The 12,500-nt window shown below is 46.4% G+C and overlaps 1 protein-coding gene across 1 annotated transcript in view; it reads left to right on the forward strand.

Moving 5' to 3' along the window:
* The window catches only part of osbpl8 (oxysterol binding protein-like 8), a gene marked incomplete at both ends in the record, with an annotated part of 50,432 nt that overhangs the window by 29,885 nt on the left and 8,047 nt on the right, over positions 1–12,500 (forward strand). Inside the window, 8 exons of the mRNA XM_080537585.1 lie at positions 4,382–4,566; positions 6,411–6,492; positions 6,846–6,944; positions 7,636–7,732; positions 8,422–8,520; positions 9,901–9,998; positions 10,486–10,575; positions 11,679–11,815. Coding sequence (XP_080393711.1) covers positions 4,382–4,566; positions 6,411–6,492; positions 6,846–6,944; positions 7,636–7,732; positions 8,422–8,520; positions 9,901–9,998; positions 10,486–10,575; positions 11,679–11,815 — 887 coding nt within the window. The remainder of the gene's footprint in view (positions 1–4,381; positions 4,567–6,410; positions 6,493–6,845; positions 6,945–7,635; positions 7,733–8,421; positions 8,521–9,900; positions 9,999–10,485; positions 10,576–11,678; positions 11,816–12,500) is intronic.

A 12,500-nucleotide genomic window follows, 5' to 3' on the forward strand; every position in this document is an offset into this window, starting at 1 on the left:
TAAGAAACTATTGGAAATTGATCCACACATAATTGATATTCCGATAAAATACACTGATACAGTGACACCAAAAGGATGGATTTTACTTAAATTAGGACCATTCTATGCAGAACCGTTTCTAACAAAGATTGCGGAATGGAGTGACGATAATTTCCCAAGTATCGGGAGTTTTGAAAAGAATAAACTAAAGATTATTGATGAATATTTGATATCAAACAAAAGCATTTGCGACCCATTATGGGATATTGATTACATGAAAGAAGTCTATCAAGCATGGGTAATAATGTCTAATCAATGGCCTGGTAATATTGTCAGAAAGAAGGAACACAATAGGTTTAACCCTATACCCAAGGTAAAGGAGATACGGAGCGTGTATCCTCCTGTACAGCCGGAACAGGCGGAGCAGACTGTGATACGCAGCGTAATCCGGGTGCAGGCACCATTGTTAAATATAGAGGAGAAAGTACTGTATAAACCATTAAATCTGACTGACGTATCTGCAATCATAGTCGACGCACCCAGACCCTTGATTAACCCAAAAGGATTCATAAATTGGTATGAAACAATGTTGCTACATGGTAATTTGAATGGCACGGATTTAAGATACATTCTGATCACGTTAATGCCAGATGTTGAAATTGATACTTTGATAAATGCTTGTGAAACTTTGAATGAAGATAATGATGGGCCATGTAGAGGTAATACAATTAATGAACGATTCCCATGGTTTAATAAACAACACAAAGTGACTCACATTGAACAATTAACCAAATTTCTAAACGAACATGCCAGTCAAAACCGTGATATCTCACAGATTCTGAACTGTAAACGTAAGCCTAATGAAACAATGTCTGACTTTGTAATCAGATTCCAAAACACCTGGAGAGAAAAGGCGAATTTGGAATTAGATGACAAACCTAACGCATTCTTTACAAATATGATCCTAGATGGTATTGGAGACGATGCGAAAAACTTCAAATTATCGACACCAGACATTTTCTCAATGACACCAGCATTGATTGAAAAACGAATAAGGGAATTAGAAGCTTTGGGATTGTTTAATAAGCAATACCAACCACAAGTCTTGGAGCTGGCGCAATACGCGGACCTAGAGGGTTGGAATGAATACTAAGCATTATGGGTAATGAAGTCTTACGTGAAGCATGTCGAGTGATAGAGTTATAGGGAAATCATTGAGTTAAGTAATAATAATCCTTGTATTGATTAACATATTGTAAACAAATGATAAAGAGTGAAATGAATAACTATTGTATTTTCAGGACAAGCTAAATAGCTTAGCACAAACAGCAAAAGGTGGTAAGAGACACGAGTGCACTTGTGCTCCACAACGCTGCACCAGGGACGACGCTCTGAAACAACACTATTAATAGAACTGCCCTTGCAAACAAGACGCAGCTCGGTGACACAGACACGCAGAGAACACATAGAAGTGTTAGACATGAAAATGTAGTTGTCTCTTATTGTAATTATCATACAATTCTGCATTGACTCAGTAAACGTAACATTTGAATTTACTTAGTAAACAGAGACATGCATTGATGACTGTTGATGTTCACACAAGCAAAGAGGAATATGTGACATTTTGATTGATGAATAATCCCGAACGGACAACACAACTCTTGCCAATTCTATCTCCTGACAGAAAAAAAAAAACTGAGCGACGGACTGAAAACGGGGGCGTTGCTGAGGGCCGATCTAACAGAAGTGGGGGCTGAAATGACAGTGAACGATTGACGGATGAGAGAAAGGGGAAACCACAAATGATAATTCTCTGTGTAACTGTAAACGAAAATGTTGTTTTTCTGTGTGAAAGCGGAAACATGATAATGACATGACAGACTACAGACTTTGATAAAGCAATTACACATACGAATATGACGGTATTTTACACAATCAACAGTGTTAATCGGCCAACAGCTGAATGCACGAGCATTACACATTGATGCAACATTTATGATAAAGAACCATTCACACTGACTCAAGAATGTCTCTGATAAATCTACTAAAACCAACGGGTGATTGACTGAGAAATATTTGACTATAAGAAAGGGATAGAACATTTAAATGTTCACAGCAAATGTAAATATTAATGCAAAATAAGCTCATAGTGTACATAGACCAACGGGGAAGTATTCAAGCCATCAGTTATGATTATGATCAGAATGTTTAACATACGGGTAGAATAGAACCTATCTACCTCATTAAAAGTATGCTTATGAGAATTGACTCAGATTGCACATTGACAGTAAATAAACTAAGTACTGAAGAACTGATTTGAATATTAAAGGGACGGTTCACGGTTTTTCACAACACACGTCCTAGTTTGAATACCCATGGCATGAACTTCAAATGACAAATCCTTTTTGTTTCCTCTAGGAGCATTGATGAAGGACGAGTTAACCATTTTGAGAGAAACTAAATGTCTGTCTACCTGTACTTAACGATTGTGCAATCCCTGTATCTAAAAATGTCTCAGCAGGCAAGTGCAGAACTCACTAGAGGGGGGGGACCACAGGGGGCCCAACCCACTCTCAACTCTGACGATGAGACCCAAGCAAAGGGGAAAACACGTATTATGAAACGATTACTGATTCCAGTACCATAATGATAACTATCTCTGCTATTAACAATTATTCTTGATGTTGTTGTGAATTAAGATTGAAACTAGGACAAGAGATACCGGACAGACGATGCGTGAAGGGAGACACCGTGTGATCCTGGCCTCATTGTGCATAAGATGGATGGCCACAATTCTATCGGTTCTGTATACGCTCTGGGTGTTAACTAACGAAACAGACTTTACTTTAACTGAAGACTCTGACACTAATCTTGTTCGCATGCGTCGTGACATCCAGGGAGTTAAACCAAATAGCGCACTAGACTCAGTTGCAGGAGTTTGCCAGTTTGTTGACAATTGTTGTACGTATTCACCACAACAGGAGTAAACCTTTAAGATCAGACAATGGGGACATAGAACAATAGGGGAGAGAAAAGTAGGGGGTAAGGATTTAGAGTTTCAATAACACTGTTAAAACATTTGAGCAAGCAGCATGAGGGTGAATGAAATAATTTCTACTGTGAGTCTCTCAATAACACAGCAACAATACAAGAGGACGAGAAGGCGAAAAACAACAATGTTCCAGCGTCTCAGATAGTGCCTCATTGCGACCGGAAAAGCATGATGGTCCCTCTGTTGAAGATCGACCTAGGATATCGAAGACACCTAAAGAAAAGGATTGACGATATCCCTATTTGTTAAAAATGTATAATTATGTAACAAACTATGGAAAAACATGTGATTTGAATTAATGATGGAAATGATACCTACTTCATTTGTAATGAGTAGTTAGACATAGCAATGAGAAACCTATTTGGATATTTTCTCCTTTAAACAACAAAGGTTTTTATCCAAAGGAGGTGATTATTAATCAGAGTAGTTAACCACAAAGTGACCTTTTACTCATGCCAAGTCAATTGTGGAGTGAGATGTTTGTTCACTTTGTCAGGCCACATGACTGGGAACTTGCATTTGTCCATGGGAAAAGTCATTTAAAGACGATTCCGGGGGAGGAATGCGGGATCTCAACCATGGGGAAAGAAAGAGAAATAATTAAAGTTACTGTCCATTAGAGAAGACAAAAAAGAGTGAGCTGATATGATGCGTTTTGTGTAGCTATGTGCAAGATGCTGTGTGCCTATCAAATATTGCAATACTCATTGTGTAACCTTAAACATACTTTAAGTGTGTCCACTCTCAGGACATAAACTGACCACTCTGAGTCAGCATGCGTTTCTGTAACTGGACCTGAGCCAAATATAGAGATGGGGACCAGTTGGGACCTAAGGACAGTGGAGCCTTGTGGTGGTCAGCCAGGTGGTAGACTTATATGGGTACTGGGGTCAATAGATCAGTATATTTGGGAACGAACGGTCAGCTGACTGAGAGTCAGGTAACTGGTGACCAGAACAAACAAACCGTTATGGTAGGGAAGCAGAGGCAAGCTAGCTTCTAACTTTAGTATGTAAACATGTATGACGGGTGACCGATGATTGGCAAGGGACAGCTGTTTCCGGTGTCAGCGGAAATCTAGCATATAAGGCCACTGTAAGATGTCATTCGGGGCGAGTCTCTCACCGTTGCTTGCCGTGTGTTGAGAGAGGCTGGCCCAGCGCTGTGTGTGTGGAATAAACTTTATCTTAATTGTCTACATTGAGCATTAATTCATTATCATAAGGAAGCAACACCTCTCGGTCTCCGCATTCATCTGACATTCATCATCTTATCAGTGTGTGTGTGTGTGTGTGTGTGTGTGTGTGTGTGTGTGTGTGTGTGTGTGTGTGTGTGTGTGTGTCCTCCCAGGCGGGCGAGGCGTCCCAGACAGAGACGGTGTCAGAAGAGAACAAGTCTCTGATCTGGACCCTGCTGAAGCAGGTCCGGCCCGGCATGGACCTGTCCAAGGTGGTGCTGCCCACCTTCATCCTGGAGCCGCGCTCCTTCCTGGACAAGCTGTCCGACTACTACTACCACGCCGACTTCCTGTCTGAGTGAGTCTTGTTACTACCACGCCGACTTCCTGTCTGAGTGAGTCTTGTTACTACCACGCCGACTTCCTGTCTGAGTGAGTCTTGTTACTACCACGCCGACTTCCTGTCTGAGTGAGTCTTGTTACTACCACGCCGACTTCCTGTCTGAGTGAGTCTTGTTACTACCACGCCGACTTCCTGTCTGAGTGAGTCTTGTTACTACCACGCCGACTTCCTGTCTGAGTGAGTCTTGTTACCATGCTGACTTCCTGTCTGAGTGAGTCTTGTTGCCATGCTGACTTCCTGTCTGAGTGAGTCTTGTTACTACCACGCCGACTTCCTGTCTGAGTGAGTCTTGTTACCTCACACTTCCTGTCTGAGTGAGTCTTGTTACTACCACGCCGACTTCCTGTCTGAGTGAGTCTTGTTACTACCACGCCGACTTCCTGTCTGAGTGAGTCTTGTTACCTCACACTTCCTGTCTGAGTGAGTCTTGTTACCACGCCTACTTCCTGTCTGAGTGAGTCTTGTTACTACCACGCCGACTTCCTGTCTGAGTGAGTCTTGTTACTACCACGCCGACTTCCTGTCTGAGTGAGTCTTGTTACCACGCCGACTTCCTGTCTGAGTGAGTCTTGTTACTACCACGCCGACTTCCTGTCTGAGTGAGTCTTGTTACTACCACGCCGACTTCCTGTCTGAGTGAGTCTTGTTACTACCACGCCGACTTCCTGTCTGAGTGAGTCTTGTTACTACCACGCCGACTTCCTGTCTGAGTGAGTCTTGTTACTACCATGCCGACTTCCTGTCTGAGTGAGTCTTGTTACCACGCCGACTTCCTGTCTGAGTGAGTCTTGTTACCACGCCGACTTCCTGTCTGAGTGAGTCTTGTTACCACGCCCACTTCCTGTCTGAGTGAGTCTTATTACCACGCCGACTTCCTGTCTGAGTGAGTCTTGTTACCACGCTGACTTCCTGTCTGAGTGAGTCTTGTTACCACGCCGACTTCCTGTCTGAGTGAGTCTTGTTACCATGCTGACTTCCTGTCTGAGTGAGTCTTGTTACCACGCCGACTTCCTGTCTGAGTGAGTCTTGTTACCATGCTGACTTCCTGTCTGAGTGAGTCTTGTTACCACGCCGACTTCCTGTCTGAGTGAGTCTTGTTACCATGCTGACTTCCTGTCTGAGTGAGTCTTGTTACCACACAGACCTCCTCTCCCCAGTACCACCAGTCATACCAGACTCTGAATAAGTGACACTCCAGACTTCTTTTACATTTTTTTTACATTTTTGGCATTTAGCAGACGCCTTATTCCAAAGCGACTTGCAATCAATACATTTGAATACTAAGCAAGTGAATCATCAATCCACCAGTCGTAGCAGGAAGAGTAATCCAGCTCAGGCCCGGGGCCACTGATAGAAGGAAAAACCTTCTAAACCTAGTTTTTATTTTTTTATTTAGACACTGGAGAAACAGAGAAACAGTACAAGGGGGGAATAGAAGTTTTTAGGGACACAGTAGAGGGGAAAAGCAGGTGTCTTCAGGAGACGCAGTGCTGAGGGGGTAGTAGATGTCTCAGGAGGAGCAGTTACGGTGTAACCCGAAGAGATGGGTCATCAGTCTACGACGGAAGATGGGTAGTGACTCTGCAGTTCTGACAGCCTCTTCTTGTATGAGTATGAACTGCTGGGTCCTAGTCACTGAGGTCCATGTGTGGTGTGTTGTCCTGGTCACTGAGGTCCATGTGTGGTGTGTTGTGGTGGTCTGAGGTTCATGTGTGGTGTGTTATGGTGGTCTGAGGTTCATGTGTGGTGTGTTGTCCTAGTCTCTGACGTGTGTGTGGTGTGTTGTGGTGGTCTTCCAGGGCGGCGGTGGAGGTGGACGCCTACAACAGGATGAAGAAGGTGGTGAAGTGGTACATCTCCGGTTTCTACAAGAAGCCACAGGTGAGGGAGACCAACGACTGGCCAACGACTGTCCAACCAACCAGTCTTTCTTGTTTTTTTATTGATTTATTGCCAGTCAGTTGTTGTCATTTGGTATTTTTTGCTCTAGGTACAGGGTCTAGGTACAGGGTCTAGGTACAGGGTCTAGGTACAGGGTCTAGGTACAGGGTCTAGGGTCTATGTACAGGGTCTATGTACAGGGTCTAGGTACAGGGTCTAGGTACAGGGTCTAGGGTCTAGGTACAGGGTCTAGGTACAGGGTCTAGGGTCTAGGTACAGGGTCTAGGTACAGGTCTAGGTACAGGGTCATTTAGAGGTTCTTAAACGGTGTCTTCCTGTGTTCTGAACCTCAGGGACTGAAGAAACCCTACAACCCCATCATCGGCGAGACCTTCCGCTGCATGTGGCTCCACAGCAAGACCAGCAGCAAGACCTTCTACATCTCAGAACAGGTAACAGCAAGACCTTCTCCATCTCAGGTCAGGTAACACACCTTCTCCATCTCAGAACAGGTAACACACCTTCTACATCTCAGGTCAGGTAACACACCTTCTACATCTCAGAGGAGGTAACACACCTTCTCCATCTCAGGTCAGGTACCAGGTAACAGGGGAGATGTCCTGGACGCTAGGTGGTCGTTGGGGATGAAATCTGACTTGTCTTGTTGGTTGGATGGATGGATGGATGGATGGATGGATGGATGGATAGGTGGATGGATGGATGGGTGGATGGATGGATGGATGGATGGATGGGTGGATGGGTGGGTGGGTGGATGGATGGATGAGTGGATGGATGGGTGGGTGGATGGATGGATGGATGGATGGATGGGTGGATGGATGGATGGAGGGATGGATGGGTGGATGGATGGATGGATGGATGGAGGGATGGATGGAGGGATGGATGGATGGATGGAGGGATGGATGGAGGGATGGATGGGTGGATGGAGGGAGGGATGGATGGATGGAGGGATGGATGGAGGGATAAATGGGTAAGTGAGTGTAATATGTGGTCTGCTACGTCACACACCATGGGGTACAGAGAGGATGGTCAGGACTGGTTGTACCTGTCATGGTGTCCCCTCCCTCACACAGGTGTGTTCTCCCCTCCCCCCCTCCCTCCTCCCCCCCCCCCCTCCCCCTCCAGGTGTCCCATCATCCTCCGGTGTCAGCCTTCTACGTCAGTAACAGGAAGGACGGCTTCTGTCTCAGCGGCAGCATCCTGGCCAAGTCCAAGTTCTACGGTACACACACACACACACACGCACGCACACACACACACACACACACACACACACACACACACACACACACACACACACACACACACACACACACGCACACGCACACGCACACACACACACACACCTAGAGATACAAGCTGTAGCATACAGGTAGAGGTAGAGATCTTGAGGCCAGAAGTACCAAGCATCTGCACCAATGGAAAGTTTTTACACTTTTTTATACTTTATTTTTGAAAAACGTTTTTACATGAACAGTAAAAATGAACAGACAGGTCGTCATGGGTATCACAGTCTTACGTATGTCCTCAGCAATTAGCTTTGTGTTACGGGTTCCTTTGTCCATACTTTGTCCATTAGTCCTAGGAGAAGGGAGGGGGGGGGGCTAATGTAAAAAACAGTAACATACCTTCAAGGAACATCTCTCAGTCCAATGAAACTTGTTTTTAATCGCACCTGAACTCTCTCAGTGAGAGAGAGAGGGCACCTCCTCCTTTCTGTAAACTCTCTCAGCGAGAGAGAGAGGGCACCTCCTCCTTTCTGTAAACTCTCTCAGCGAGAGAGAGAGGGCACCTCCTCCTTTCTGTAAACTCTCTCAGCGAGAGAGAGAGGGCACCTCCTCCTTTCTGTAAACTCTCTCAGCGAGAGGGCACTTCCTACTTCCTGTTAACGTGCGGCGTGTCTCTGTGCAGGTAACTCCCTGTCGGCCATCCTGGACGGAGAAGCTCGCCTCAGCTTCCTCAACCGAGGAGAAGACTACGTCATGAACATGCCCTACGCCCACTGTAAAGGTCTGAACCCCTCCGTCACCTAACCCTAACCCTAACTACGTCATGAACATGCCCTATGCCCACTGTAAAGGTCTGAACACATCCCTCACCTAACCCTAACCCTCACCCTAACCCTAACCCTAACCACGTCATGAACATGCCCTACGCCCACTGTAAAGGTCTGAACCCCTCCCTCACCTCCTCTACTGTAAAGGTCTGAACCCCTCCCTCACCTCCTCTACTGTAAAGGTCTGAACCCCTCCCTCACCTCCTCTACTGTAAAGGTCTGAACCCCTCCCTCCTTCATCCCTAACCCTAACCCTCACCCTACGCCCACTGTAAAGGTCTGAACCTCCCTCACACTTCTCTACTGTAAAGGTCTGAACCCCTCCCTCACCCTCTACTGGGTTTTACTCCCTCACCCTCCTCTACTGGGCTTTACTCCCTCACCCTCTACTGGGTTTTACTCCCTCACCCTCCTCTACTGGGCTTTACTCCCTCTCCCTCCTCTACTGGGCTTTACTCCCTCTCCCTCCTCTACTGGGCTTTACTCCCTCTCCCTCCTCTACTGGGCTTTACTCCCTCTCCCTCCTCTACTGGGCTTTACTCCCTCTCCCTCCTCTACTGGGCTTTACTCCCTCTCCCTCCTCTACTGGGCTTTACTCCCTCTCCCTCCTCTACTGGGTTTTACTCCCTCTCCCTCCTCTACTGGGCTTTACTCCCTCTCCCTCCTCTACTGGGCTTTACTCCCTCTCCCTCCTCTACTGGGTTTTACTCCCTCTCCCTCCTCTACTGGGCTTTACTCCCTCTCCCTCCTCTACTGGGCTTTACTCCCTCTCCCTCCTCTACTGGGCTTTACTCCCTCTCCCTCCTCTACTGGGTTTTACTCCTCGTCTTGAGGAACTCTCTTTGGTTCTGTTTACATTACGTTTACGTTCTTTGGCATTTAAGCCTTTAGACGCCTTTATCCAAAGAGACTTACAACAAATACCGTTTGTCTAAGTAAGTGAATCGTCTGTCCATCAGTCTTTGCAAGAAAATGTTCTATGCTGGGGGCCAGGGGCCATCGGGGGGTTGTAGATGATCGTACCTCAGCGTAGCGTATGCTGCTGCCATCCTAATAATAATAATAATAGCTTTAATTTATATAGCGCCTTTCAAAAACCCAAGGACGCTTTACAGGGGAATGAAACGGACAGACAAAACAGAAAACAACAAAGCAAACACTGAAACAATGACTAGGGGCCAAAGGCCTTGGAGAACAGATGTGTTTTGAGGGCTGATTTGAAGGAGTCCAGGAGGAGGAGGATTTTGTATGTGATGCGGGACTTGACCGGGAGCCAGTGGAGGTGAATGAGGGTGGGGGTGATGTCTAAACGTCTGCGTCCCTCTCTGACGTAGGGATCCTGTACGGCACCATGACCCTGGAGCTGGCGGGCCAGATCACCATCGCCTGTGAGAAGACGGGCTACAGCGCCCAGCTGGAGTTCAAACTGAAGGTGAGGCGGAGGAAGAGGAAGACGTTTACATTACCTTCACATGTTCAGCGTTTAGCAGACGCCTTTATCCAAAGTGACAACAAATACATTTGTAGACAAGTAGACAAGACGTCCTGTATGAATCATACTCAGTCATCTGTGACAGCGGCAATCAAAATAGACTTTTATTATGAAAAAACGGAAATACATTTCAACGTTGGTGAGAATCACAACACAAACTCGCAAGTCAAAATATTGCAATGCATTCGGTGAGTAATCCCCCCACTGCTATCTAGTTAACTATAACACTACTAACACCATATGAAACCTCCTTTCCTCTCTCTCTCCCTATCTCTCTCTCTCTCCCTCTCTCTCTCTCTCTCTCTCCCTCTCTCTCTCCCTCTCTCCCTCTCTCTCTCCCTCTCTCTCTCCCTCTCTCCCTCTCTCTCTCTCTCTCTCTCTCTCTCTCTCTCCCTCCCTCCCTCTCTCTCTCCCCCCCCTCCTCCAGCCGTTCCTGGGCAGCAGCGACAGCGTGAACCAGGTCTCTGGGAAGATCAAGCTGGGCAAGGAGGTGCTGGCCACCCTGGAGGGCCACTGGGTAAGGAAGGCCTCAGTAACCATGGAGACCTCTGAGCTGTGTAGCGTACCTCTGAGCTGTGTAGCTGTGTAGCTGTGTAGCATACCTCTGAGCTGTGTAGCAGCGGTGTAGCGTACCCCCCCCCCATCCAATCAGCTGTTAGTCCTCCTCTAACATCCAATCAGCTGTCAGTCCTCCTCTAACATCCAATCAGCTGCTAGTCCTCCTCTTAACATCCAATCAGCTGTTAGTCCTCTGCTAACATCCAATCAGCTGCTAGTCCTCCGCTAACATCCAATCAGCTGTTAGTCCTCCTCTAACATCCAATCAGCTGTTAGTCCTCCTCTAACATCCAATCAGCTGTTAGTCCTCTGCTAACATCCAATCAGCTGTTAGTCCTCTGCTAACATCCAATCAGCTGTTAGTCCTCCTCTAACATCCAATCAGCTGTTAGTCCTCTGCTAACATCCAATCAGCTGTTAGTCCTCTGCTAACATCCAATCAGCTGTTAGTCCTCCTCTAACATCCAATCAGCTGTTAGTCCTCCTCTAACATCCAATCAGCTGTTAGTCCTCTGCTAACATCCAATCAGCTGTTAGTCCTCTGCTAACATCCAATCAGCTGTTAGTCCTCCTCTAACATCCAATCAGCTGTTAGTCCTCCACTAACATCCAATCAGCTGTTAGTCCTCCTCTAACATCCAATCAGCTGTTAGTCCTCCACTAACATCCAATCAGCTGTTAGTCCTCCTCTAACATCCAATCAGCTGTTAGTCCTCCTCTAACATCCAATCAGCTGTTAGTCCTTCTCTAACATCCAATCAGCTGTTAGTCCTCCACTAATATCCAATCAGCTGTTCGTCCTCCGCTAACATCCAATCAGCTGTTGAGACGCTTCTTTAACCACGTACTGGTAACCCCTGGCAACGGGGGCTACGTTTTGAAGATGGAACATGCTGTCTTTTAACAAGATAAAAAAACAAAAACAATAATGATGGCAGATTGAATGCTAGTGTGTGTGTGTGTGCGCGTGTGTGTGTGTGTGTGTGTGTGTGCGTGTGCGTGTGCGTGTGCGTGTGCATGTGTTAATGTTTCCCTGTGTTCACATGGCCCTCCCCTCCACAGGACAGTGAGATCTTCATCAACGACAAGAAGACGGGGGTGGTGGACACGTTCTGGAACCCCACCCCCGACCTCCGTCAGAGCAGGCTGGTCCGCTGCTCTGTCCCTCCTGAGGAGCAGGGAGACTTTGAGTCTGAGAGGTAACCCTAACCCTAACCACACACCTCATCTCTAGGCCTGGCAGCATGAACTCATTGTCTAATGGCAATTTAAGTATCTAATGGCAATCTTTTTTTTTTTTCTTTTTTTTTTACTCGTTAATACGTTTTAATCAAATAGTTTGCAAAGCATTGGCTCATCCAACAAACAGTACATAACACGATTGTCATGAGATCTGTAAGCTTGGGAAAAAGCCTCCCTTACAGATCTCACACTTATTGTATACCAGCACAAGGTCAGCAGGCCCCCCTTCGAGGGTGGCGTGATTTTCGAACAATGAGGTGGTGTGGACCTTATCTTTCTCAGTAACAGCAGATGGGCACACTATCTTGTCAAGTGGCAGATTTAACCAGGCCTACCCGGCAGAATGAGCACATTCTGTACTGAGAAGTAAGGTGGTAAATCAGAACACAATGTCCAAACTTGCATTCATGTAGAGCTCCAGAGCAGTTAGATCAGATAACATACTGTTAACCTTTTAGTCCATGATAGGCTCGCTATAACAGTGGAGCCCTCCCGGCGTCTCAAGTCGAGACATCCATTTGTGCCTGCCGCACAGGATCTCAGGCAGCAATGCAGAGATCTCAACATCAGTGCGGCAGGATGGGCGGATTATATGTGGCGCGCGGAGTGGGAGGCTAACACCTCCAAACTCCGCGACCACAT

The sequence above is a fragment of the Nansenia antarctica genome, assembly GCF_963989245.1.
Source record: "Nansenia antarctica genome assembly, chromosome: 8".
NCBI classification, from domain to species: domain Eukaryota; kingdom Metazoa; phylum Chordata; class Actinopteri; order Argentiniformes; family Microstomatidae; genus Nansenia; species Nansenia antarctica.